This window comes from Pogona vitticeps, chromosome 1 (genome assembly GCF_051106095.1).
Source record: "Pogona vitticeps strain Pit_001003342236 chromosome 1, PviZW2.1, whole genome shotgun sequence".
NCBI classification, from domain to species: domain Eukaryota; kingdom Metazoa; phylum Chordata; class Lepidosauria; order Squamata; family Agamidae; genus Pogona; species Pogona vitticeps.
Window position 1 is genome coordinate 342,366,114 of NC_135783.1, and position 27,098 is coordinate 342,393,211.

Consider the following 27,098-nt stretch of genomic DNA (forward strand, 5'->3'; position numbering starts at 1 on the left):
AAGATATGAAAAGTAGGCTTAAAAGTGGCTTGTAAATTGAAGGCATGTTGTTAGCATTAATTGTGGTCAAGACTGCAAATTATTGGAAGCCAGATTTTGAAATTAGCTTTCAAATGCTGTTTAGAAAGGAAGTTAGCTTCAGCCATAAGATATATGTGACTGCAACTTTAACCATGGTTAATAATACCAGACGAAGGATGACAAAATCGTTTGTGTCTGGAAAGAGAGGCTAGGGTTAATTTATTTTACAGTGTTGCCTCGCTTAACAACGATAATCCATTCCAGAAAAATCGCTGTTAATTGAAAACATTGTAATGTGAAATAAAAAACCCAATTGAAACGCATTGAAACCCAATCGGTGCATTCCAATGGGGTAAAAACTCACTGTCCAATGAAGATCCTCCATACGGCGGCCATTTCCGCTGCCTGTATAACGAGGAATCTGTCCCTAAACACAGTGGGGAGCCATTTTAATTACCTGGTGGCCATTTTGAAACCGCCGATCAGCTGTTTAAAAAACATCGTTTTGCGAAGAATCGGTTCCCAAAGCATGGAACCGTTCATCGCAAAGCGAAATTCCCCCATTTAGACCATCGTTTTGCGATCGCAATTGCGATTGCAAAAAGATTGTCATAAAGCGGATTCGTCGTAATGGTTGGCAATCATAAAGCGAGGCACCATTGTATTTTATTTTATCCCACCCTTCTCCTTAAAAAGACCCAACATGGCTAATCTCTGACTATGGTTAAGAGACTGAAGTATGTCATCCACACCAAACCAAGACACTTGGTGGTGAGAATGTACTGTTTGTTTAATGGCCTCCTGTCCAACATAACACTGGCTGGAAATGGTGCACTGATGAGAAAGCCATGAGAGAAGTACAAGAGCAAGCTTTAGTGACCCGCTGTTTGGTTTTGCTATGATTCTGTTTCATTTGAACTGAAAAGGTGTTCAAAGAAAAAAAAGGGTATGGACAAAGTACAGGATGTGCAGAGGAGAACGAGAAAGTGCATTAAGGGTCTAGAAATCAAACTCTGTGAAAAACAGTTGAGGGACTTAGATATATTTTGCCAGAAGAAGAGACAATTGGGGAGGGGATATGTCAGAACTTTGTATGGAAGATGGAGCAAGCATGTTTTCTGGTACTCCAAAAGTGAGGCTTGAATCAATGGGTTGAAATGACACATAAGGAAATATTAGTAAACGCTTTTGGCAGTCAGACATAGTACACCAGAGGGTGGCGAACATTCCCATATTGGTGTTTTTAAGCATAGGTTGGATAACTATCCGTCAAGATGGCTTTAGCCATGGATTTCTGGGATAAATGACCTGGCTGTTGAGTGTACCATCTAATTCTGCAATTCGGTGGCTGAAATCCTATTGCTTTCTTTTGCATGTGGAATGCACAGAGTGTAGCATTCAACCTGTCAGTTATTGCAGCCTAGCTGGGATTCTTGAATGCAGGCCTACCCAGGGGGCAAACGTCCCCCTAACAATCCTAGGGCAGCTTGTGATTTGCCAGCTAGAACCAGCTGAATTTATGCATTTGCTTTCCATCTGCGTGGCAATACAAGAAGGTTTCGGACAATGATTCTGTGTGCATTTTTCCCTTGGGAAGATGTGCATTCTATCCATCTTGGGGTACCTTGTATGTCCCCCCAACAGTGAGATATAAAAGTGTGTGAAGAGGAAACACAAGTGACTCATACCCCTGGGGACTGTACCAAATACTCTTCTTTCTTTTCCAAAGGATGTGTTTCTTACAAATAAGGTAAAACAGAAATTAGTTGTTGTGGGTTTTTCGGGCTCTTTGGCCATGTTCTGTAAAACAGAAATTGTTCATAATGTTCTTTTGGGATTCTTAGGCTAAAATCCAGTAGTGCATTACAACTAGAGTAGGACTATTGAATCAATGGGACTTACATAGGTGTTGACACATAAACCCTGCCTGATTCAGTGAGCCTACTCTCATTGTGACTTACTGCTGGATTTCAGTCGTAGATTCATTACTCTTCCCCTAAGCTGACTTCTAAGAGACCTCTTTTGCAGCAAATCTCCTGCAATTTCTAAGGAGGCATGGCTGAAATATTATATTAGTTCTGTGCTTCAGTGGATTGCATTTCCTTTGTTACCAGAATCATAAAACTGAGACTCCATGGGGGGTGGGCAGGATAATGGGATGGGAAGCTATTGCCGGCTTATATAGTAGCTTTTATTAGACAAAAGAAATGGAGTATACGCCCTAAAATAATATGACTTGTGGTGTGAAATGTGCAAAAACACTGTATTCAAAATTAGCGTTTTTCATATGAGAGGACTGTAAGGTGCATACCGACACATGATGTGGTTTCCCACCCTGTCTTCTAGGCTGAGGTGTGCTCTGGAACGGTAGCGGAAGTAATCCAGTCTGTCGTGAACGGTGCAGATGGCTGCATCTTTTGCTTTGGCCATGTCAAGCTTGGTGAGCTCCCAAATTCATTACAGTTAATTACTATGTCAGCCTGGTAATTACATGCTGTCAGCTCCTGGAACAATAAACCTGGAGTATATGAATAGATTAGAATTTCTTTTTAATTAGCTTTGCAAACTTCTCCTGCTTTATTTCTGCACTGGGACCTTAAGTTTTGTATGTCTGTTCTTAAACAAAAGGCATTTGACAAAAAGGGGGAAAGGCAGCCACAGAGATCCTTCTGTCTATATATCTGTGCATAAATGTCTTTAGGACTTAAGCTTCTACAGTGCCAGGTGTGACAAAATTCAAAAGATTGGAAAGGCCTTGAGAAATTAATTAGCTTTGGGCCGAAAAGTTAGCCAAGACGGAGAAATTAATTAACTAAATATCAGAGGATTAATAATGAAATATGCAAAAGCCAATGTTTACATCTGTTCTTCTCCATTTGTTTGCTCCAGTGTGTGGCATTAACTATAATCAAAATGACATGCTCAAACAGGTTAGTTTTTTTTTCAAGATCCCACTTGCCTGTTCTAGCAGGCCAGGGGACATCTGCTCATTGGCCATTTTGTACCCTCTAGTTGCGCAAGGGTACTCCGTGCAAGATTTGCAGGAGCAGTTTGGGTGGTAGAGTTGATAGGGTGCATATGGGTGTGTGTATGTTATGTGCCATCAAGTCGGACTAATCTACAGTGACCTTAAAAGGGCTTTCAAGGTAAGTGAGATACATAAAGGAGCAGTGTTACTATTTCCACACAATCCCCTGTAAGTTTCTATGGCCAAGTGGGGACTTAGGTTTCCTGAGCCTGAATCTGCCACTCTGTGTCCACCACACCGCACTGGATATTAGTACAGTGGTGCCTCGCATAGCAATTGCTCCATTTAGCGACGAAATCACTTTGTGATGGACTTTTTGCAATTGCAAACGCGATCACTTTGCGATGTTCCCTATGGGGGATTTTTGCTTTGCAATGATCACAGGGAAGTGATCATTGCAAAGCCCCCATTTTCGCACAGCTGATCAGCAGTTTCAAAATGGCCACTGGGGAAAAAACATGGCCGCCCGCTGTTTTTTGGGACGGATTCCTTGCTTTAGAGGCACCGAAAATGGCGGCGCTATGGAGGATCTTCGCTCAACGGTGCGTTTTAAGCCCATAGGAATGCATTGAAGGGGTTTCAATGTGTTTCTATGGGCTTTTTAATATCGCATAGCGACGTTTTTGTTCTGCAGTGATTTTTGCGGAATGAATTAACATCGCTAAGCGAGGCACCACTGTAGAGTTAAATGGGAAAACCACATTCAGAACTTGAAAATTGTTTCAGATTCTCATGGGGGCCATTGTAACTACCTCCCCTTGGATTGCCATTTGGCAAGGGCAGGAATGGGACAGAATTTTGTCTCTGCCAGTGGAGGAGAGCTCATTTTGCAGAGGAGGACATAGATGCCAAGGGAGGTCTGTGGCATGCTTGGTAAAAGTTCCTAGGTTATAAATCTATCGCTGGCACCATCATCCATTGGTAGAATTGTCCCAGACAGGTTGGGTTGGAGGTGACTTTGGGTTTTCTGGATCTAAGGCCCCTCCAAACCTATGTGAGGCTCTGGAATTGGAGCTGTTGCTTATGCCAGCATTGGGTGGGGGTAGGCCTTCCCTTTCCTTTTGGAAGCCTTCCCTCCCTGCCTGCTCTGGATGGCATGACTTTGGAATAAGTGAGCTGTCTATTTCTCATGACCCTAAGACCTCCATTGAGGCTTGTTTTAGCCCTGTCAAGTTGGGTTGCAGGATGAATAATTAGGAAAGAGAGAAAGATTGACTCCGCACGGTTCCTTGAGCCATCTAAGCAGGCATCTGGAGAGAGAGGTTTGTTCTTTTCTCCATCAGCAAGACATTTGAGGAAGGGGACAACTGCATTAGAGACAGTTAGTCACCCGAGAAAGGTTTTCAGCCTAGCAAGATAGAGACAGCAGCCTCTTCTCTTTCTGCTCGCTTTTCATTTCTGAGGGAAGACAACACTTTGCTTTGGACACCTATGCCGTTCTTATCAGGAGCTCCACAGGTGAGGAGGTCTCCCATGAGAAGATGTACCTGATGTGGCATTCCAACCACGGCCCCAATAGGCTGAAATAAGATAGGAGGTGGTTCAGAGGGTTCAGCACCTGGGAGAGCACCAGATGAGCACCTTGCTCTACTAAGATTGGAAGCCCTTCTCTACCAATTGGTCAAGACTTCTCTTCCCAGGCTTTCCCATTTGATGGGCTGTTTGTGGCCCTGGAGCTACCTGTGGCTCTCCAAGTCTGCTCTTACTGCAGCTGCCCACACAGGGCGTGCTTCTTGTATTGTTGCGCTAGCTCTGGGGATTGCGTAGCTCTTGAGAAAGGGCATCTTGCCCCATGGCAGGAACTAAGTGAAGGGCTGCCAATGTTGGCCTGATCTTGGGCATAAAGGTCTTAAATTCAAGGTTCTGAGGTTTTTCAGGATCAGGATGCTCAGAGACTTCAGTGGTGATGGGGCCTGATGTCTCATCTGCTGGCATCCTAGTTCCTCAGGTTCTGGGTTCGAGCAGCTATTGTATAGTAATCCTGAGTCATGACAGTTGTTATATGCATGGTGGGGCAGACTGTATTCTACCTTCTCACACAAATCTCTTTCCTCCCTCTCTCTTGACTCTTAAGTGGACTTATGTATAATTTCTCTAGTGCTTCACCTGTTAACCAGGAATCTCTTTACGTGATGCTGGCAGGATATGCTATGCTGGTCAACAGGGCCTTTTCTGTGGTGGCCCCATCCCTACCCTAAGATCTGTGTCTGGCTCTGTCACTAAAGTTTGGGTAGTTTTGGGCTGTTTTTAACTTAATGTAAGCACCTCTTTTACTGCCCGCCCCCCTTTTAAAACACATAGAGACGTTAGTTATTTTTACACTTACAATTACTCAGTTATAACCGCCTCTTTAATTAACTATGTTTATGTACCCGGGAACGTGTGTGGTTCGGGTGCGTCTTTATCTCTTCTTTGCAGAGTACAGCAGAGTACGGCGCAGATAAACAACCACAATGCTGCTTTTTCTCGGTGGTGTATTTACAAATAATTTACAGTATTTACAGGACATACATACAGCTTTGTATCATCAACAGCATCAGCATACAGTGTTCAAACCGACAGAGTGACACGCAGAAATTGAGTAATAGAGGAGAGAGTGAACAGTGTTCTCTGACTACTTTTATACATAAGTCCAGCCTAGTCTGTCCAATCATAAAGTGGTGATCTCATCTACTCAGGTGTGTTCATCAAGTATTGCAGTGCAGTTGCATCAGCCAGGTCTAGAGGAAGTGATGTCATCTGTCTTGTTCTGTGCACACACACACACATATATATCAATTTTCAGGCAATGAAAAATATACCTTAACACTCCCCCTATTTTGAATTGCATGAATCCGTTACTTATTAAACATTACACATTCCCATTGCATCTATGCACATTTCATGTTTCTGAGCACATAATGGTTTTGTTAAAATGTCTGCCACATTCTCTTCAGTGCTACAATACTGTAACTCAATTAACTTTTCTCTAATAGCTTCCCTCACATTATGATATTTTATATCAACATGCTTACTTCTGCTCTTTATTCTATCAGAATTAGCCATGTGTATGCATGTTGTATTATCCTCCATTACCTTTATCGTGTCATCAGTTTTGCATTGCAGATCTTTTATTAACTGTTTATACCACATCAATTCTGAACATAATTCAGACAAAGCTGCAAATTCTGCCTCTGAAGTTGAGGTAGCCACGGACCCTTGTTTCCTTGACTTCCAACCAATTATGCTGTTTCCAAGTCTGACGACAAACCCAGTCATTGATTTCCTGTCAGTTTCATCGTTCGCCCAATCGCTATCTACATAGGCTGACAACTTTAAACTCTTTGATGCCTTCAATATTAAGTGGTAATTACACGTTCCCTTTAAATATCTAAATATTCTTTTCACACCTTGCCAGTGTTTTTCTTTTGGATTTGCTACATATCTACTAAGGATGTTTACTGACGCTGCAATGTCAGGACGCGTCCAATTGGCCAAGTACATTAAACTGCCAATTGCAGAGTGGTATAACTCTTGGTCCTCAAATTCTTTGCTTATTTCATCTTCTTTCTGAAAATCTACTACCATAGGTGTACTTACACATTTGCACTCTTCCATGTTATACTTTTCTAGCATTTGTTTTATTTTTAGTTCTTGGCTTAACTCAAACCCCTTTTCTGTTTTCTTTATTTGTACGCCTAGGTAATTTTGTATGGGGCCCAGACTTTTAAATTCAAATTTCTTTTTTAATTGTCTTTCAAATAGCTCTACTTGACTGTGGTCTTTGGTTATGAAACATAGGTCATCTACATAAGCAAGCAGTACATTCAACTCATTACCTACTTTCTTGGTGTACATGCAAGGATCCGCCAGACTGTTTTTGTAACCTAAATTTACCAATACATGATGTAAACAGTCATTCCAGTTTCTGGCGGATTGTTTGAGGCCATAAATGGATTTATTTAATCTGTATACTAATTCTGGTTTGTCACCTTGGAAACCTGGTGCTTTCGCCATGTACAATTCTTCTTTTAAATCTGCATTCAAGTAAGCAGTAGTAATATCGTAATGGTGAATCACATAATTTTTGGCGGCAGCAAATGTGAGTGCAGCTCTTAGTGTTTCAGACCTAACTGCTGGCGAAAATACCTGGTCATAATGTTCAAATCTTTTCTGTGTGAAACCTTGTGCCACTAACCTTGCTTTATATCTGAAATTTCCATCATTTTGTAACTTCCTTTTAAACACCCACTTACATCCTATTACCTTGTTTTTTGCTGGCAGTTTGGTCTCAGAGAATACATTGTGTTTCTTCATGGACTTCATTTCCTCATCCATGGCCTCCATCCATTTCTTCTTTTCTAAATCAGGTAGCTTTAAGACATCTTTATAATTTTTAGGCTCAACATACACATTACATACTGTAACGCCACCCAAACCATATCTTTGTGGTGGAACCCCTTTGTTAGCCCTCTGAGACCTTCTGGGACTATGTGTCTGATTCTCTGACTGCCTACTTGTGTGAGCTTCATGTTCTTCATCTTCTTTTCCTTCATCATCTGTAGCAGGCCCTTCTTCTTCTGCAGTAGCTTCTTCTTCTTCATCGACATCTGCCTCGTTATCTGTGGCATCTTCATCATAGGGTTCCTCATCTCGCATCTGTGTTCCTGCCTTTCTAATTTGGTTTCTTCTTGAGTGCAGAGGAATGTATAATTGTGAATTGGCATGTACCTGGTCCCAGTTCTCACCCTCATTGAAACTAGCAGACCTTGATATGATCACGCCCCTGTTGCCATCAAAAAACCTGTAAGCTTTGCTGTTTGGTTCATAACCCACAAAAATTAATTTTCTCGTTTTACTTTTACCTTTTCTTCGTAGCTGTCTTGGTATGTGCACAAAAGCCGTGCACCCAAACACGCGTAAGTACTTCATACATGGCTTCTTACCGTATAATAGAAAGTATGGCGTTTCATCTATGGCAGAAGAATAGATTCTGTTAACAATAAAATTACTTGTGAGTATTGCTTCACTCCAAAGCCCATGTGGCAGTTTAGCATCTGCAAGCATTGAGTCTTTCATCTCCTGCAATACTCTGTTCCTTCTTTCTGCAACCCCATTTTGAAAGGGACTATAAGGGCTTGTCAACCTGTGTCTAATGCCTAGACTCTCCAACCACCTCTGAAACCTGTGGTTTGTAAACTCTGTGCCCCTGTCTGTTTGTAGCTGAGCTACCTTGAGGCCAAATTTTCTCTCTGTTGCAACCAACCATTTTCTGAATGTGTCAAAAACTTCTGTCTTAGACTTTAACGTATAACAAAAAGAAAATCTCGAAAAATCATCAGTAATTACCATACAAAATCTCGCTCCCCCTAGCGATGGTGGGAATGGTCCCATTAAATCAGTATGCACTAATTCAAAAGGTCTAGTAGTAATTCTATCAGTTTTCTTTCCTTTTGGAGCTATACATGTTTTACTTGCTTTGCAAACTGCACAGTCCAGGTAATTATGACATTTCTTCAAACTTACATCCCTGGCTAAGTGCTCCATCTTTTGTATTGTTCTAAAATTTGCATGACCCAACCTCCTATGCAACAAGTGTATGCAATTATCATGTTGTGGTCTGTTCACTTGCAATGTGTTTGCACCTTCATGTGCCTGGCTCTGTAAGAAATACAATTTATTTTCTTGCCTCACTTTTGCAATTAAAGTGCCCTCTTTCTTTATCACACACTCCTGTTTTTCAAAACTTACAGCAAACTTCTGATCTACCAAAGACGCAATAGAAATAATGTTAAATTCTAAACCTGGAGTGTAATAGACTTCCCTTATCTCAGTTTTCAATGCAGAGACGTACACAGTTCCTTTGCCTTTGACCGCCACCTGCTGGCCGTTCGCCATCGTCACATGCCGTAGATCAGATTTACCTATAAAAGAAAACATTTCTAAAGAATTAGACAAATTTTCTGCAGCTCCAGAATCTAACAGCCATCTAATCATCTCTGTTTTGTTGCTGCTTCTTGTGTCATTCGTTACTGAAGAGATTTGTCCCACGTTGTCTCTTCTTTGAAATCTCCTGGAGCCCTTTTTTCTGTAGACTCTATGGTCCGGAGGACTTCCGGTCACATCTCTATGATTTGGAGGACTTCTTGTTGCATCACAGTCTTTCCGGAGATGATTGGTGGAACCGCACAAGAAGCAAGCTTTTGTCATCAGGACTCGCCCCTTTTGTTCTTCCGCGGCACGTCTGCTGGCTTCCGGATATCCATCCCGTCCAGCCTCCACGTGGCTTTGGCGTTTATTCATTTTTCTTTCCTGTAAATGCTGTTCCTCCTGCAAAATTCTACTCGAAACATATTCCAAAGTTAGCTGAGCATCTGTTAACGATTCCAAGCTTGTTATCAGCATAGAATAAGAGTCATTTAACGAGCTAAGAAGTATATAAACCTGCTGCTCTTGGGGAAATACAACGTTCATGAGTTGAAGCTGATTGAACATGTCTTTCATATTTTTTAAGTGCTCCGATGCACTCTGCCCCGGCTGCATTCTGCACTGGAACAATTTTCTGGTAAGTGCTATTTTTGTTCCAGTTGTTTCTCGCTGATAAATCCCTTTTAGTCTATTCCAGACCTCCCGGGCTGTTGTTAGTCCCTGTATATGAACTAAAATGGTATCTTCAAGGGACAACACTAAAGTTGCTAGAGCTTTCTCACTCTGCTCCAATTCCTCATCATCGGGCTGCGCTGGGGGGTTAATAATGTAGCGCCATAATGACTCTTTTCTTAGCAGCATCTCGGATTTTACTGCCCACGTTTTATAGTTCTGCTCATTTAGCCTGTTTATAGCCAGAGCACCAACTCCTGAGCTGTATGTTGCCATTGTCCTGTCTCTCTGAAGCCTTTCTGTTCTCTGTACCTTCCCCACAGACGAACTAGCTTCTGTCTCGCTGTCACTGCTCTCCTCCTCCTTTTTCATTTATTTATTCTTCCCACGTTGCACAACGTTTACTCACCACCTTTTATCTTGCGCAGCGGGAGCGTGCTGGGCGCATAACCTCTGTACCCGGGAACGTGTGTGGTTCGGGTGCGTCTTTATCTCTTCTTTGCAGAGTACAGCAGAGTACGGCGCAGATAAACAACCACAATGCTGCTTTTTCTCGGTGGTGTATTTACAAATAATTTACAGTATTTACAGGACATACATACAGCTTTGTATCATCAACAGCATCAGCATACAGTGTTCAAACCGACAGAGTGACACGCAGAAATTGAGTAATAGAGGAGAGAGTGAACAGTGTTCTCTGACTACTTTTATACATAAGTCCAGCCTAGTCTGTCCAATCATAAAGTGGTGATCTCATCTACTCAGGTGTGTTCATCAAGTATTGCAGTGCAGTTGCATCAGCCAGGTCTAGAGGAAGTGATGTCATCTGTCTTGTTCTGTGCACACACACACACATATATATCAATTTTCAGGCAATGAAAAATATACCTTATATAAATATACCTTTATATCCCATTGTTTACAATTTCATCTATTCTGTAAATAACCCTGGGGAAGCTTTGCCTCACTATAGAAATTATAATTATATTATTCGTAATTAGGGGGAGAATTTCTGTGACATTTCACACTTTCTCTGCAACCTCTACTTGAACCCACAAGCAAGTTTAAACATGTTTATGAGTAATCTGGCGTTTCTCACCAGATTACAGTGGTGCCTCACTTAACGACGTTAATTCGGCTCAGCGAAAGCGTCGTAAAGCAAAAATAAAAAACCCATTGAAATGCATTAAAACCCGGTTAATGCATTCCAATGGGCTAAAAACTCACCATCCAGCAAAGATCCTCCATATGGCGGCCATTTTTGGTGCCTGTATAGTGAGGAATCCATCCCTAAGCACAGCGGGGAGCCATTTTGAGCACCCGCCGGCCATTTTGAAAACCCGACTATCAGCTGTTTTGATCTTCGCAAAGCGAAAAAAAACCATTTAAAACATCATCGTGAAGTGGGTTTGTCGTAATGCGGGGTAATCGTTAAGCGGGGCACGACTGTACTCATAAACATGTCCAAACCCATTCTGCACAGGCTGCAGAAAAAGATATGACATGTCATAGAAATTCTTCCCTTATTCATAATAATAAGATAATAATAGGAGCCTCTTGGGACAGTGAACCAGTTGGGACAGGGAGGAGGAGCCCCTTGCGAGAACAAGGAATGTATCTCAGTGAGTTGGAATGTGGGCCAGAGATTCAAACCTCTGCTATGCCTCCCAGAAAGGACTCATAGGATCACAAGGAAGGTGTGTGGCTGATGAGGTTTCGTTTCCTGCCACTTGTACAGCCTCTTGGTCCCAGAGCATCACCAAAAGGATGGTCTGGTAAACCTAGAAAACCCTGGGAGGGTCACCATAAGCCAGCATCGACTTGAGAGCACATAATTATTCATGCTGGGTTAAAAATGGGGAAGCTGGAAAGCATTACGTCTTCTTTTGACCTGATAGAAAGAACTATGGGAGCCCTTTCTGTACCAGAGGGCAAGCTGAGGCCACTGTGTACTCAATGAGCCAAGGCATTTTTCCTCTTTCCTTCCCTTTTAGGGAAATCATATACAATGTTTGGAAAAGATAACTCCACACAGAGCCTTGGGATTATTCCTTGTGCTATCTCGTGGCTCTTCAAACTAATCAACGAGCGCAAAGAGAAGACCGGAACTCGCTTCTCGATACGAGTGTCTGCTGTGGAGATCAGTGGCAAAGATGAAAACCTTCAGGATTTGTTAGCGGAAGTCGCCACCGGCAGTCTTCAAGACGGGCAGTCTCCTGGGGTTTATCTGCGGGAGGATCCGATCTGTGGAACGCAGGTATCAGATCGCAAGGCAGGTTTAGGAGCCTGGCTTTCCCCTTCTTTTTCCTGATATTTTTCAAAAAAAAATCCTTTTGTCTGACAACAATTCTGACCACTTTTTTATTTAAAATAATATTATATTTTAATTGCTTTTTTATTTTTAATCCCCAGTCCCAGAGTGTACATATTTGTATCCGTTAGCACCCTCGAGGCTTGCTCTGTTCGGAAAAGGGGAATCGTTCACCCCATCTTAATTAGTTGTTTTCTTCTTTATATTCCAGCTGCAGAATCAAAGTGAATTAAGGGCCCCAACAGCAGAGAAAGCTGCCTTCTTCTTTGACGCAGCTCTGGCAGCCAGGAGTACGAGCAAACCGGAGTGTGACGAGGAGGATCACAGGAATTCCCACATGTTCTTTACACTCCATATATATCAGTATAGAATGGAGAAGAGTGGTAAAGGGGGAAGTACGTTGACCTGGCTCAAGTTTGTTCTAGACTTTCATTGTTTTGAAAAGAGCTGCTAAGCGTTAGCCGAGGTGCTTCTGAGCAAAATGCCTTTTGAATTGCCATTTTGAGGAGCCCAATATTTATTACTTTGTCATCCTTCCAAGGATCTCAAGCTGGCATGTGTGGTTTCCCAAAGTATCTTCAAAACACCCCTGAGAGATGGGTTAGACAGACCTATAGTGAATGGCCTAGGATCACTTAGGGAGCATGACTCAGAGCAGAATTCAACTTTGATTTCCTTGGTTCCCAACCTTGGGTCCCCAGATGCTCTTGTACTAAAACTCCCCAAACCCTTCACCTTGAGCTGTGCTGGGCAGAATTTCTCGGAGTTATATTCAAGAACATTTGGAGGCCCAAGGTTGAGAACCACGGCTCTGACCTCTTCGTCACATAGCATCTCATCATGTTGGCTACAGTTGAGTTGAAGTAATGGACGACTAGATGAATCTAGTAAGCAGTAGCTTTGGGTGGGGAATGTGCATTTCCATATGAATCAAATCACGTGTGTGGAAATGTGGATTCTCAGACTCACCATAAGATCCATTCATCCAGTTCCTTTGGACCTGGAATCTAGAAGAGAAGATGCACCTCCTTCAGCAGTGCAGGGACCCACTTCTGGATAAGAATTACTCTTGCTTGGTTGGGCAATTGTTTGTGGCCACAGGGAGTCCAAACATCCCTGATCCTGGACAACAGCTTTATCAACCAATTTTGCCTCTTGCAGCATTTGGCATGTCACCTGACGTTGGTCTTTGTTACCTGAAAGCAAGTGGAATTTGTAGGAACCCTACAAGGATTTGGGGAATTCTTATGATTTGTATTCTTGAAAAAGTCAACAATGTCTACATTAGAACTTTAAAAATAACACTTTTGATATGGATTTGGGATTAAGACATCCAGGGTTACATCCTGAGAGCAACCGGTCTTAAGAGTATTAGTATTTGTGTATTCTGTTACAGAGATGGCCAGATTTCCTATCTATTGTTAATTGAAGTAGCACTTTGTTAGACTATGCCCTGTTTAAACTAAGAATTTAGATGTTAAACCCAAGACTTCCTTCAATGCTATTGTGGGTTAAAACAGTTTCATTGTTTAAAAACATCTACGTGTTTTCTTCCCAAGCCATACCTTACATCTGATCATTTTTTCTTTGTTTGTTAGTTTTTTATTACTTTGTCATGACAGTGAGATGGCCAAAACTGAGCAGAATAATACAGAATTGATGTTCAGAGCTTCTACGTTTCTTTATCATCCCATATCTTCTGTGTTCCTTGTTGGTTTGTTGTTTAGGGTAACTTTGGCCGTGTTACTTTAGAATGCCATTCTTGCTTATTTGTTAACTTTGATTATTTTTGCTGTGTAACTTTAGAACTCTTAATTTTCTGGTTCGTTCATTTGTCCAGTTTTGATTAGTAAAGAGCATCCATCTGCATCCATCCACATTTAATTTCCTTGATTCCACCGTTTGAAGAAGAGCTGGATCAGTGAGTAACCTGGCTTGCTGTTACTTTGCAGTGTCAGGTGGACGCAGCCGCTTGCATCTCATTGACCTAGGAAGCTGTGAAAAAGTGCTAAGCAAGAATCGAGATGGAGGGGGCTCCCTCTGCCTATCCCTGTCCACCTTGGGCAGCGTCATTCTGGCCTTAATCAATGGCGCCAAGCATGTGCCCTACAAGTAAGTGAATTAATCATGTCATGCTCACAACCATTGACCTGATCTTTAGATGCTTATTCAAAGCTTTGTCCTGTAGACAGAGCAAGATGGTGTCTTATGAGGCTGTTCCACTAGAGATGAGGCACTTTTGGCCTCAGTCACTTTCTCCTCCATGTGGCTGGAAGAGATGTTGCTTTGTCTGAGTGAGAAGCATGTAGTTACTTCCTTTGACTCTTCACCTAGTCTAATGAATATGTTTTTGAGAAAAGTAGGCTTTACTTTTGGGTTGTGCACTTCCCAGCAACTCAGCTTATGATAGAGCGCTTTTCTTCCATATGGGCAAGAGTGGGCAAAGTAATGGCTGTGAACCTTCCTATCCCCACCAAAAATGGGCTTCCCCAGCAAAAAGGGGAGCTACTGGTCTTAGAAGAGTCCAGCAACAGCTGTTTGTTGGGGGGGGCATCCTTGCTGTGCTCAGCACTACAAAGTACCTGTTTTTCAAAACTGGAAGTGCATTTCCAGCCACTTCCAATTTTGCTCTTTTCCTAATATTTCTGATAAACTGTGTGCTCCCTGCCCCTGCAAAGATCCTAGGAGCAAAAGAATGGCTTCTGGATCTGCTAAAGTTGCACATCCCTCCTACAGGCCCACCAAAAGGCCATTTTCAGAGGGGCACTTGATGTGTTTCATGTGCTGTAGCCCAGTGAAGTTCATTGGGCAGTGTTGCAGAGTAAGTATTCAGCTGTCCAACTGGTAGAATGATTCTCATGCTGGGAATGGGTGGGTTCCCCCTGTTGGATGTGTCTGTACCGAGCCCAAGGTGCATGCATTTCTTGATGGTTAACGTTGTTAACCCTTGTTCACCCACACCCACCAGTGTGTGTACTGAGGTTTATTATGGTTTGTTTTTGTTATTTTATAATTTCATTGATTGGATTTACTTACCGGTTTATTTATTTAAGAACTGTTAATGGCTTTGGGATTTGTTGAAATGAAAAGTACAGAAATGTATATATGAACATAGGTAAATAGGTAGATAATTGGATGAACAGTTGGATAGACAGTTGGATAGAGAGAGAGTTAGAGAGAGAGAAAGAGAGACATGGTTTTGCCATCTTCTCCGAGATGGTCAACCTCAGATATCTTGGGAGCCAGATTGTTGCTTCCAGCCACCACTGTGGGCCATACTATAATACGAAATGGCTGTTCTCAGCCATTTTTAAAAAGAAAAATGTAACCTTGAACTGCCTGGATAAGCTTTTCTTTATTTATTTCTTTATTTTGGAGGGTAGGTGGACCTTAGGGGACCTCAAGGCCTCTTATTCAAAACCTGCTGTTCCTAGAAGACTGCAAGTGCAGAAATAGGGATTTTTTTTAAAAAAAGCAAATCCTTTTGCCAGTTTTTAAAATGGGAGAGACTTCAGAATGGGGATGAGAGGGGAGCTAAAAGCACTGTGGAACAACCCATGCAAAATTCAGGTTGCCTGTTGTCCCCTCTTAGACAAGTATATATTGATTCTGTTCTGTGGAATTAGGGCTGAATTTCATTGCTCTTTTTTGAAAGGAGGTTTCTTGTGTCCATGAGATCTTTGTATGTGAGCCTGTGATTAGGCAGAAAAAGCCTGCTTAGAAAGCCCACAGAAGGAACAGTAAATATTTATGCCTACCATTCGTTTCTTGCTATTGTTCTTTAGGGACAACAAATTGACAATGCTGCTCAGAGAATCTCTTGGGAACATCAACTGCAGAACCACCATGCTGGCTCACATATCAGATTCCCCAGCCAATTATGCTGAAAGTCTCATGACAATCCAGCTTGCCTCTCGGATCCACAGGCTGAGGAAGAAGAAATCCAAGGTGAGAAGCAGCCGTCAGTTTGGAAAGAACCATCTTCTCTTCCTACCTAGAAAGCCTACTAGTTGGAAAGCAGTAGCACAGGAAGATTTCAGCTAGGCATATGCACTGGCTTTTGGCAAATGTATAAATATGAACTGAGTCAAGAATATTTGTGCATTTCCAGAGGGACCACAGGGTAGAGCCAAGAGCCAACGGTCACCTGGTGGAGTACTACCCCACAGAATCCTCATATTAAATCCAGCATTCACATGTCACTAACCAAAGGAGAGAGAGAGATGAATGAATGAATGAATGAATGAATGAATGAATGAATGAATGAATGAATGAATAAGAATATGCTCCGTATCTCAAAAGCAAACTTACCTTGCCTTTCCTGCTGCAAAATAATTGATTAATTCCTCCAAGTCTTGTGGCTGCAGCATCTTAATTCCAGATCCAGAGAATATGGGAATTAGGGTAGAGAGAAAGGTAGGAAATTGTTGAGGAACAGGCTCTCTGTATTACCCCTTTAAGAAGGAATCAAAGGTATCTTCCTTTTAAAGGTTCTGACTCAGCTGATAGAGACTCTGAGGTTGTGGCTGGAAAAAGGGGTAAAACAGTGCCCAGTGTACCTAGCTCTGAAGACTACTGCTCATGCTTTCTGTCCTGTCTGCACTATTCAGTCTGTGCCTAGACTTGCTATTCAAGTTTCCTCATTTACGAGAAGGGGTCTTCATAGGGAACTGCAAATGTGCAAACACCATGCTGAACATGGGCAATATTGGGTTGGGGTGTCACCAGAAGGAAATTGGAAGGGGGCAATCTGTGTGTCCTTTATTTTTGCACATAGCCATTTGTGTGGACTTTTACATACCCCTAATTTCAAGGATTAAAATTATTTAATCAATATACTCTGTAGCATAGATGTTTTATGATTAGGACACAGAGCACCCACTTGGAAATGTGGGGATGACTTCATGAGGTGCCAAGCAGTTTCACTGCACCATGGTTTTGTTGTAGAGATAGTAGTCCACATATTTATATGCTAACTATAGATGTATGGAGAAACTGAAGATTTCTGATTGTTTTTGGCTTACAAGACCCCTGATCTCCAAAGTCATTATCCATGATCATTGGCCATGCTGGTTTGAGCTGATGGGAGTTGGTGCTCAAAGACATTTTTACCACCATAGGGTTTTCTACCACTGTTACCACCATTACCTGTATCACCACCATCATCACTGTAGACAATCGTCATAAATTATTGCTAGTAGATAGCAAGAACTGGCCTCATGGTCTAGTCACTTCTTAGTGCATTTAGTGCCATAATGCCTTTTTATGTCTTCCACTCACAGTATGCATCCAGTTCATCTGGAGGAGAAAGCTCATGTGAAGAAGGCCACATAAGAAGACCTCCTCATCTGAGACCATTTCATCCTAGGACCATTGCTCTTGATCCTCATGTTCCTGTGCTGAATCTTTCCAACGAGCCTGACTATTCCTCAAGCAGCGAACAGTCCTGTGACACCGTCATCTATGTTGGCCCCAATGGTACAGCCTTGTCAGACCGAGAGCTGACAGATAATGAAGGCCCTCCAGAGTTTGTCCCCATCATCCCTTCCTTAAACAAGAAGAGAAGCAAAGACAACTCAGGTCTCCTGAAAAGTTCCGACAAAGACCATTTTAAATGCAACACATTTGCAGAGTTGCAGGAGAGGCTAGAGTGTATTGATGGAAGCGAGGAGCCGGTTAAGTTTCCATGCGGCGAAGTCTCGACTGCTTCTTCCACCAACACAACACTGACAATTACAGAGAACGGTCAGTCCAAGTTCAACCCATCCTCTCCTCCTGGAGGGTTTAATAAAGCAGTCTTACAGGAAACGGGGCCTGCAAAAAAGAGCCAGAACCTTTATTTCCAGCGTAATGGAAATGGACAAGAGAAGAAAACATCTTCCTTAAAACTAGCCAAGCCTGAAAGCAAGAGAGCAGATTCAGATGGCGAAAAAGAGGTGATGAATGACTCCAACCACTTACCAGCTTGCAGTGTTGGTAGAGGTCAAGATTTGAGTCAAGTTGCTGGGGCTGAATTGGTTGTAAAAGAAAAATCTTCATTTGCTAAAAGACCCTTGCCTTCGCCTGCACCTCCTCCGCCACAGCAGCCGGAATCCCCAGTGAAGAGCAAGATAACTTCTCTGAACAGCAATGCCATCAGGACGCCCCCTGTGGGAATGAGTAAGCAGGCAGTGCAGGATTCCACTCCTGTCAATGAAGGAAATAAGTTCTCAACAACCAACAACACAGAGCACCAAGGAGATGGCATAGAGGTCCATAGGTTTCAGTCCTCTTTCCGGGGCAAATGCTTTGACCGGGATATACTGACCACGACTGTGACTTTGCAGCAGCCTGTGGAACTCAACGGGGAGGATGAACTTGTGTTTACTGTGGTTGAAGAGCTGTCCATCAGTGGCATCTTGGATAACGGAAGACCTGCCAGTATCATCAGCTTTAACAGTGACTGCTCTTTGCAGGCTCTTGCATCAGGTTCAAGACCAGTTAGTATCATCAGCAGTATAAATGATGAGTTTGATGCATATACCTCCCAGGCAGGTGCCACTGGCGTCAACATTGATATTGTTGTCCCTTTTGCTGAAGGTCCATTCTCCAGCAGCAGCAGACGTTCCTCCATCAGCTCCTGGCTAAGTGAAGTCAGCATCTGTACCATTGAAAGTGATGGAAGCCGACCCAGTGATGGGTTTCTTGCTCAGTCTGCTTACGGCAGTGGCAAGTCTGAGAACCCCTTTAACTTGGATTGTCCTAATGACCCTCTTCCATTGAAAGCCACCTTGAGTGACAGCGGCTTTTGCTTTTCAGAACTGGAGAGTGAGAGCATGAGCTCAGGCAAGACATCACTGGGGGCCAACAGAAGTCCTCAAAACTGTGACATAACCAAAGCATCTCAGACAGAAAGTGCTCTTTGTGTTACTGATCAGCCAGCAAAGGTTAGACCTTCTAACTCACAAAATACACCAGTGATAGAAACTATACACTCTAGTCTTCCCCGGAGAACAAAAACTACCTCATCTTCAACCAATGCAACCAATACTCTCAGTTATAAGGAACTGCAAAAGCCCCATGTGATGTTTGAAGACCCTTGGCTGGTCCGTACGGACAACCCGTTGGAAGCAAACGTGGCAGACACATCAACTTCTCCAAACACTCGTACATTTAATGCTGAGAAACAGGTGGCTAAGTCCCCGCAACAGTACAGCAGTTCCGTGAGGCCAGCCAAATCCCAGACAATGCTTTCATGTTCCCAGAGGGTTGTAGACGGTTGTGAAATGGCCTGCAAGTCCTCCAGTGCAGCTGCTAAAAAAACAGAAATTGCAACAAAAATGCCACAGCTTAGAAGAGGAGCCACCACCTTGGGTGTGTCACACAGCAGTAGTGGAGCTATAGATGGTATCAGCAGGGGCAGTTCAGAAGTTGCGTTTGCCACTGGTAGTCTGAAAAAAAAGAACGGGCAGCCCAAATCAAGCATGTTGCCCAGGCCAAATGGAGCAGTCCCTCCCATGCCCCCTGTGCGTAAGTCAAGCCTTGAGCAGAAAAATGGTGGGATAACTAGTGGAGGAGGAAAAGCTGCAGGATTGGACCCTGGTAAGGCTGTTCCAGTAAAAAATGAGGATGACATTGATTTGCGACTGAGAGCTGGGTCTTATGCTCTTGAAAACACTAGCAGCAAATACAACCTCAAGGGAGACCACTCTTTGCCCAAAGCAACCTCGAGTTTAAAATCAAAGGCATCAAAAAGCGAAGCCATCCATCGTTATGGGAGCCACATGTCCCTTGAGAGATGTGAGAGCTTGGTGTCTGTCGGGCCGAAGGCCAGCCCAAATAAGGAGAACAGCGGTGGCAGTGTTAACAATGGCAGAAATGGTCGACTGGTCCCTAGGCTGGGGGTTCCACCTGTTGCTTCTGGCTTGACATCACCTCCCTCTTACACCACGCCGTCACCCTGCAAAAGCAGTCAGGCTAAAAGCAGCACAAGTCAGAAGGCTCTAGCCGGTGGGAATAAAAGCCGCAGCCTTTCGGCCAGTGGGTCCAAGTCTCTGAGCAACTCAGTGAAGTCATTAGCCCAGTCAGTGGGGAAGACCTCCAGCATTCCCTTGACTGGGAAAGCAGCCCCACGGTCCATACAAGGTGTCAGCAGCAAACCTGGTCGGGGGACTATCATGGGAACCAAGCAAGCCATTAGGGCAGCCAACAGCAGGGTGAATGAACTAGCCTTGGGCAGTTCAGCCAAGATGAACCATTTCCGGGGCTCAACAGATTCCGACAGTGGCAACGACAGTGGAATTAATCTCAGTGATGAGAAGTCCCAGGTCCTGGCTCTGCCATCTCCTTACAGCAAGATAACAGCTCCGAGGAGGCCTCAGCGCTACAGCAGCGGACATGGGAGTGATAACAGCAGTGTCTTGAGTGGGGAGCTACCGCCAGCAATGGGCAGGACAGCTCTTTTTTACCACAGTGGCGGCAGCAGTGGCTACGAGAGCATGATCCGCGACAGTGAAGCCACAGGCAGTGCCTCCTCGGCCCACGATTCCATGAGCGAGAGCGGGATGTCCTCACCAGGCCGCATGAGAAGTTTGAAATCACCCAAGAAAAGATCCACAGGTAACCAATCAAAACCCAACCCTTCAGGGAATGAATGTTCATTGAATTGGCTATAAATGGTGCTGAACAGGTCTGTCGATGCCATGGGCTCTGGAGTCGGTCGGAATCGAGGATGGAAAGAGAATGCACAATATTCCTTGTTATCATTTGTTTAGAGTTTCCTCCTGAGAAGTTTTAAAGCCCAGAGTGATTCCTTCTCTCAATCCAAGGGTGAGACAAGGAGCTTCCCCTCTGTGTGTGTGTGTATACTTGCAAACATATCCTGTGTTCTTACCCTTCAATAAGCAAACAACACACACACACACACAGAGACACACAGAGCAGGCACAGAAGGACTCGCTGATTGTCAAGCATGATGCAAAAAAAAAAAATCCAGCCAATGCTTTAGTTATATAAGTAAGCTGCGGTTGTTGTAATATTGGGCAACTGACATAATTTTGCACATTGCACAATTTTGTGTAGACTAAGTTCTGCAGAAATACGAGCAACTGTTTTGCAAAACAGTTGCTCACCAAGGTGAGAATTCTGTCAGGAACACCGGAAAAATCACTTGCTTTCCTTAACAACCTTAGCAATGAAGGTTGTTCTTTGCCATCTGTTTGTGTGAGGCTGAGACACAATACACAAACGTTGGGTCAACAAAATGCTGGATGAAATCGCCCAAATGGCGTTAAGTAGCTGTGATGCTTTGATTCATAGGAGGTCTGGATTGAGGGGCTAATGAGAAATGCTGATCTTCAGTTTAAATGTGGAAGAATGCAAAAGTGACAATTTTTTTGCCTATTGCTGGCAATAGGTATACTTGGGAAGGAGAGAAAGGGAGAGTTAGGGTAGAGCGGTGATGACGGGTGACCACAGCTCACAAGTCGATATGTGGGCAAATAGGGTGTATGTGGATGTCCTGTGATTCTTTGGTAATTGCCAAGTATCCTTTGCGTACAAAACTTTTGATTGGCAGCTCTCCAATTATATAAGAAAGGGAGATAAAAGAATTCGGTTAAAAACAATGCACTAAACTTTGTGATTAATGCTACTAATTAACTACAAACCTAAGGCTTTCATTAGTTTTACAGCGCATTTAGACAATCAACTGAAATTAGAAATAGATTGGAGATTCACTGGAGTAATCAGTTCCGAGAGGCTTCCTTTCGTAGAAGACTATACTAAGACTTCTGTGCCATCCAACTTTAAACAGAAATGGAAAAGAGTTGATCTAATTTGGCAGGGAGCAACCTAAGTTAAAGAACAAATCAGTCCCATGGGAGACTTGAGCATGTCTGCCAAAGTACATTTCTTAAGTACAGAAATGATTTTTCAGAAGAAAAAAAAATGTGTACTAATGGAAGGGTATGGCAACAGGAACAATAACAATATCAACCCTCTCTTCCTCCCATCAGTCTTACAACATTGTCCTACTAAAATAAGTCCCTTGTGCATTTCCAGAGTAAATGTCTTTCCTCTTTTGAAACATTAAAAATTTATTTTGTATTTCTTGGACTTAGATCGTATTGCACCAGCCATCATCTGTGGAATTTTAAATTAAGGTCGTGCTGGTGAGGGGCCATTTTCACCTTTATTTATAATTGTAAGGAGCCTTTACATTTTTTTTCACCTTTATTTATAATTGTAAGGAGCCTCGTGGCACAGTGGTGAAACTGCAGTACTGCAGCCAAAACTGTGCTCACAACCTGAGCTCAATCCCAGGTGGCTTAAGGTTCACTCAGCCTTCCATCCTTCCAAGGTCAGTAAATTGAGTACCCAGCTTGCTGGGAAGGTGGTAGTGAGTCAATGCATAATTCAATTGTAAACTGCCCAGAGAGTGCTTTAAATGCTATGGGGGCGGTATATAAGCAGCACAGTTTGCTTTGTACTTGCATAATTTAAAAATAGATGTATTTAACTGTGGCAGATTGAACCTAGTTGTGCTCTCTTATTAATGGAAAAGGCTTCAGATCCAGTGGATGCTTCTGTTAGTATTTTCAGAATCAGATGTTTTATGAACAGACAATAGCATCCTTCTGCAGATGGAAAGAAAATTTGCATGGAAGCTGAAGAAAGGGGGATTTAATTTTTAAAAAACAGCTTTTCCTCTGCTTCTGATAGGGACTGCCTCTACTAAATGAAAGACATTTCTCTCTCCCACAAATATTCACCCCTTTCTTCTAGGCTTTCTTGCTCATCCACCCTTGCGTACACCAAAATATATGGTTCTGTCAGTGTTCATCATAATGCACTTCCAGTCCGAGTGACCAGTTTGCCTCCTTGTGCAATCAGTATAAAGGCCTGATCTTCAGCTTTTGTGGTTTCTCTTTTTCCATAGAACATCACCTTCCTAAGTCTGTCCCACAAATCAATATTAACAGCTGTGTAAAGTTGCACACCTATTGAGAAGGGATTACTGGGTAATGGATTTGTATTCGGTTTTGCCTCAGGAAATACTTTATAAGGGCTTTCTTTTTAAAATGACAAACAGTTCTTTTTCTCAATTGGAACAGTCTTTTTATCAATAAATTATTGCTTGCCCTTTGGAATCCTTAGTGCTTTGACACTTCTAAGTCTTCCAGATTTTTGTCTGGGAATTATTAGCAGGGAGCAAATTCTTGTAAATGTCTACCAGAAGGAAGGTTCGCTGGGTTCAATGGGGCTCCTAGGTGAACTGTGGGTGAGACTGTAATCCAGTACACTGGGAGTGAAAAACTGGTGGAGGCCCACATTTCTATTTATTCCATTTCAGTCAAATATTCCTTCAGGAGTAATCTGTCGGGACAAAGTAAATGGGTGGTCCAGACCTTTTTCTACCACCCTCTTTATTTGGTTTTAACCGACAAAGCCCTGAATAGTTTTTGACCCTGTTCTCTGTCAGAACGTCTTTGCAAAGACTTCTTGGTTATGGCCCCATCCTCTCTCTCAACCTTCAAGAGGATGTTAAGAACATTACTCTTTAAAGAAGTTTTTAAAGACATCTTTTCTTGACTTTTCAATATATGAGTCTCCCAGTCCAGCCATCGTTTAGGTTCTAGTTAGGTTTGTTTTGCTATTTATATTTGGATTTGTTGATTTCCTCTTTGGTTTGTGTGTGGAGGGTATTTGTGAGGCTATTATTAGAGATGGAGATATTCATATTCATAAACGAATACAAATATCCCCATCCCAGGTGCACCTAATGTGGGTCTGGCCCTTGGAACCGGCCTGTCTACTCATGCGCTGTCACACCACCAGCATCCCGCTCTTTCCACCAATCGCTGAAGGAGCTCTGCTGTCTCTCTGTTCAGCTGGCCACTTAGCAGCCATGTAGGGAGACCTGTCCTCCTGCCCCCTGCCTGGAGTGGCCAGCCGAGACAGGAGACAACAGAGCTACTTCTGTGATTGGCAGGAAGAATGGTATGCTGGCACGTGAGTGGATGGGCCAATTCTGAGGGCTGAACCCATCTACAGTAGTCCATAAACTCAGATTCAAACAAAACTCATAATACATCCAGTGTTCCTCATCCCCCTCGGGATTTCCCCCCCTCCTTTTAAAATTTATATGTCCTATTTCTCTCCAAAAATATAGTGATTCCTGTCCAGGGGTATAACCTTTCTTTGCCTTTCCCAAATACATGTACTAAAAAAACCCCACATTCTATATATCCTTAAAATAATTTGCTTTCAATATTCTTTTTCTAACTTCCATTAACGTGTTAATGTATTGTTGATAGCCATATTCCACATTCCTTTATGGCAATCCTCCATATTAAACTGGTTACAGTGGACCCTTGACTTACAGACGGCTTGACTTACAGACTTTTTGAGTTACAGACTTCTCTGGCCGCAAAATTTAGGTTTGACTTGCAGCCTGAGAATTGACTTACAGACCAGAAAAAAAACCAAAATGGAACAAAAACGGCCTGTTACGGGATTAATCGGTTTTCAATGCACTGTAGGTCAATGGAGATTTGACTTACAGACTTTTTGACTTGAGAACCGCCTTCCAATATGGATTAAGTTCTCAAGTCAAGACCCTACTGTATTCTTCTTCTAATTCCTTGCAGACATCAGTTTTGTGATTGTTACCATAATAATAATTAACTCATTTTTTCGTATTCTAATTGGGTACAGTATTTCTAAACATGTTTAACAAAGCTCTCTCCCTCTCTCTCTCTCTCTCTTCTTCTCCTACTATCCCTTTTACTCTCTCTCCTCGCCCTCTCACTTCATCCCCATCCTAACACATCTTCTCTCAGTAACTTCCCCCAGTGAACTGCTAACAGCTGCACACATTGTTCTGAATGGATGATTAGTAGAGATCTTCTCAAACTGAGCAAGTTGCTATCTTGGTTTAGGAATGTGTTATTTATGCTGACTTCAGGGCTTCACCAATAAAACCTTGTTGAAATTATGGTGGGTGCTGGGGACATGCACTCCCTTCTCTTCCAGTCTCCCCACGTTGATGGAGAGGAACGTAACATAAACACATGTAAGCAGAATGGACATGCACAGCTTCAGGTTGTCAGCAATCCTGGATTGTTGCACCCTCCCATCCATCAGCATGTGCTGAAGCATCGTTACACTGTTTCTGCAGGCTTTCCCTGTGAATGCAGGGAGGTGGGGAGTGAAGGAGGTACAGCCAGAGTCTGTGTCTTTGGTTCCCTCGATAGTAGGACTATGGCTCACTTTGGCAAAGTCTTCGGAAGGTTACAAAGATGGATGGATGGGTGAACAGATGAGTGGAGATGTTAGGCCATATGATGATCCAAAGGAAGGTTTGATCTGCCCAACCCAGTCTGCAGTTTCATTTCATGACCATGCTTCAACCTCAATCTCTTGATTTGGATCTAGCTACCCTTGGGCCTTGGTCTGTTCCCTTTCCAGCTGTTGTATGCCCCCTCCCCATTTGATAAGACTTCTACTGGCGCTTAAGTCCTGGCAGTAAAGCTTTCAGGTTGAACGTGTTCCTGTTGTTTGTTTGTTTGTGTGTTGTTCGCACCCTCCACTGGAACAAGCCCTTCCTCTCCCAATTTCCCTGAACTTAATTACTTTTTTATTTAAAATATCCCCCCCCGCCTTATTCCCCAAAAAGACCTAAGGCAATTAACTTGAAACTTGAAAGCAGTCCTTGGCTTGAAAGAGATACAATGTGAGAGAAGGGTGAGAATATCGAAACCCAGTTGTTCACTATGACAAAGAAGTAATTATGATACTATCAAAATAGTAATTGTCTGCAGCTGGGTGGAAGCATTGTCTGGACTGAAATGTGTATGGCTTGGAGAGCAGACCAATGCACACGAGAGACCCTGTTGGCTTTCTCTTCTCCCCTCCCTCCTTCCAGGTTTCCAGCGTCGACGGCTGATCCCAGCCCCTCTTCCTGATTCATCATCCCTGGGGAGCGTCGCTGGTCAGTGGGTTGATCTACCACCCTTGCCGGGGACTTTGAAAGAGCCATTTGAAATTAAAGTTTATGAGATTGATGATGTGGAACGATTACAGCGACACAGACAAGAGGAAACGGAGGTCAGCACATATTTTACTGTGTGCTGGACAATTTAAATCACACACGCACAAAACAGACAAAACAGGAGGGTTGCTTCTGATCTAGTAGATGGCATTAGAGAAGAATGGACGGTGATTAGAAACACAATTTTTTTTTTTCATTTTTACAATTCATATGTTGGGGTGTCTTGTCCATTGAAAATAATTGCAGTCTGCCATTAATTGTGTTTAACGTAGCTGATGGAGTGAGCGGAGAATATCAATTAATACGTTACGAGAAGGCTTTATAATCATTGCCTGCCTGATGAAACTTTATGGGCCTTCCTTCACGATTGGGTCATTAACTCTTTATGTAAATGGCATAAAGTATCCCAGTTAGAATTCGGTTACATTCAAGATGTTGTGAGTTTAATTTACTTGTAATTGGCAAAACAATCCCGTTAATTCTGAATTGGTGACGGGAATGGCAGCTATCTGTCTGCTACCAGTTTTTTTAAAAATATATTTTCTCATTTCTTTTCTAGCAGCCCTTCCAGGATGTTGAAAAGGTAAGTCATATCTTTGGATCTGCCTTGTGTTAGCCAGAAGAGAGATGTTTGCAGAAACATGGAGTTTTCCCATTGCCCTGTTGACTTTTTTTCTTTCAAATCTTTAGAGATATATTTGCATCCCTTAACATAACGAAATATATGAGATTCAAGGATATGGGTCAAAAGCCAGAGGGAGAAAAACTCAATGTGGAATGGGAGTTTCCCAGATATTTTCTCCCTCCTGCAGGCTCCTATGATCAATCGTCTTGAGACTAGTTGTGTACTGGAGTTTGCAACTAGTGCGACATGGAGGAGATCCATGATGAGACTAACACAATTGCCCTTACAGGCCTGCATAAGTGACTAAGGTTCTACTCACTAGAGATACTGGAAAATCCAGTAGCATGCTCCCTTTAATTAACATGAATAACAATAATTGTGTGTGGTGATTCTGAATTTATAGTCACCCTTTTCAGGAATTTCTAGGTATAGAGAACTCAGAAGTGATTTGCCATTCCCATATTCTGGGGTTGCCCCGGGACTATGAAGCTTGCCCAAGGCC

The 27,098-nt window shown here is 42.8% G+C and overlaps 1 protein-coding gene and 1 long non-coding RNA gene across 4 annotated transcripts in view; one reads left to right on the forward strand and one right to left on the reverse strand.

Annotated features, from left to right (window-relative positions):
• KIF26A (kinesin family member 26A) overlaps positions 1–27,098 on the forward strand; it is a 228,826-nt gene that overhangs the window by 190,096 nt on the left and 11,632 nt on the right. For 2 of the 3 annotated variants that reach the window (XM_078383833.1, XM_078383831.1), the window contains exons 7-14: positions 2,368–2,461; positions 11,623–11,885; positions 12,151–12,334; positions 13,892–14,051; positions 15,725–15,887; positions 17,222–20,537; positions 25,846–26,027; positions 26,531–26,554. In XM_078383833.1, the coding sequence (XP_078239959.1) occupies positions 2,368–2,461; positions 11,623–11,885; positions 12,151–12,334; positions 13,892–14,051; positions 15,725–15,887; positions 17,222–20,537; positions 25,846–26,027; positions 26,531–26,554 (4,386 nt within the window). The remainder of the gene's footprint in view (positions 1–2,367; positions 2,462–11,622; positions 11,886–12,150; positions 12,335–13,891; positions 14,052–15,724; positions 15,888–17,221; positions 20,538–25,845; positions 26,028–26,530; positions 26,555–27,098) is intronic. The other variant, XM_078383832.1, reaches the window with a different exon arrangement.
• Positions 5,507–10,514, reverse strand: LOC144586110 (uncharacterized). The gene is made up of 2 exons (XR_013540848.1): positions 7,295–10,514; positions 5,507–5,798 (listed from the first exon to the last, which is right to left on the reverse strand). It is a non-coding gene; the product is annotated as an uncharacterized LOC144586110 (long non-coding RNA).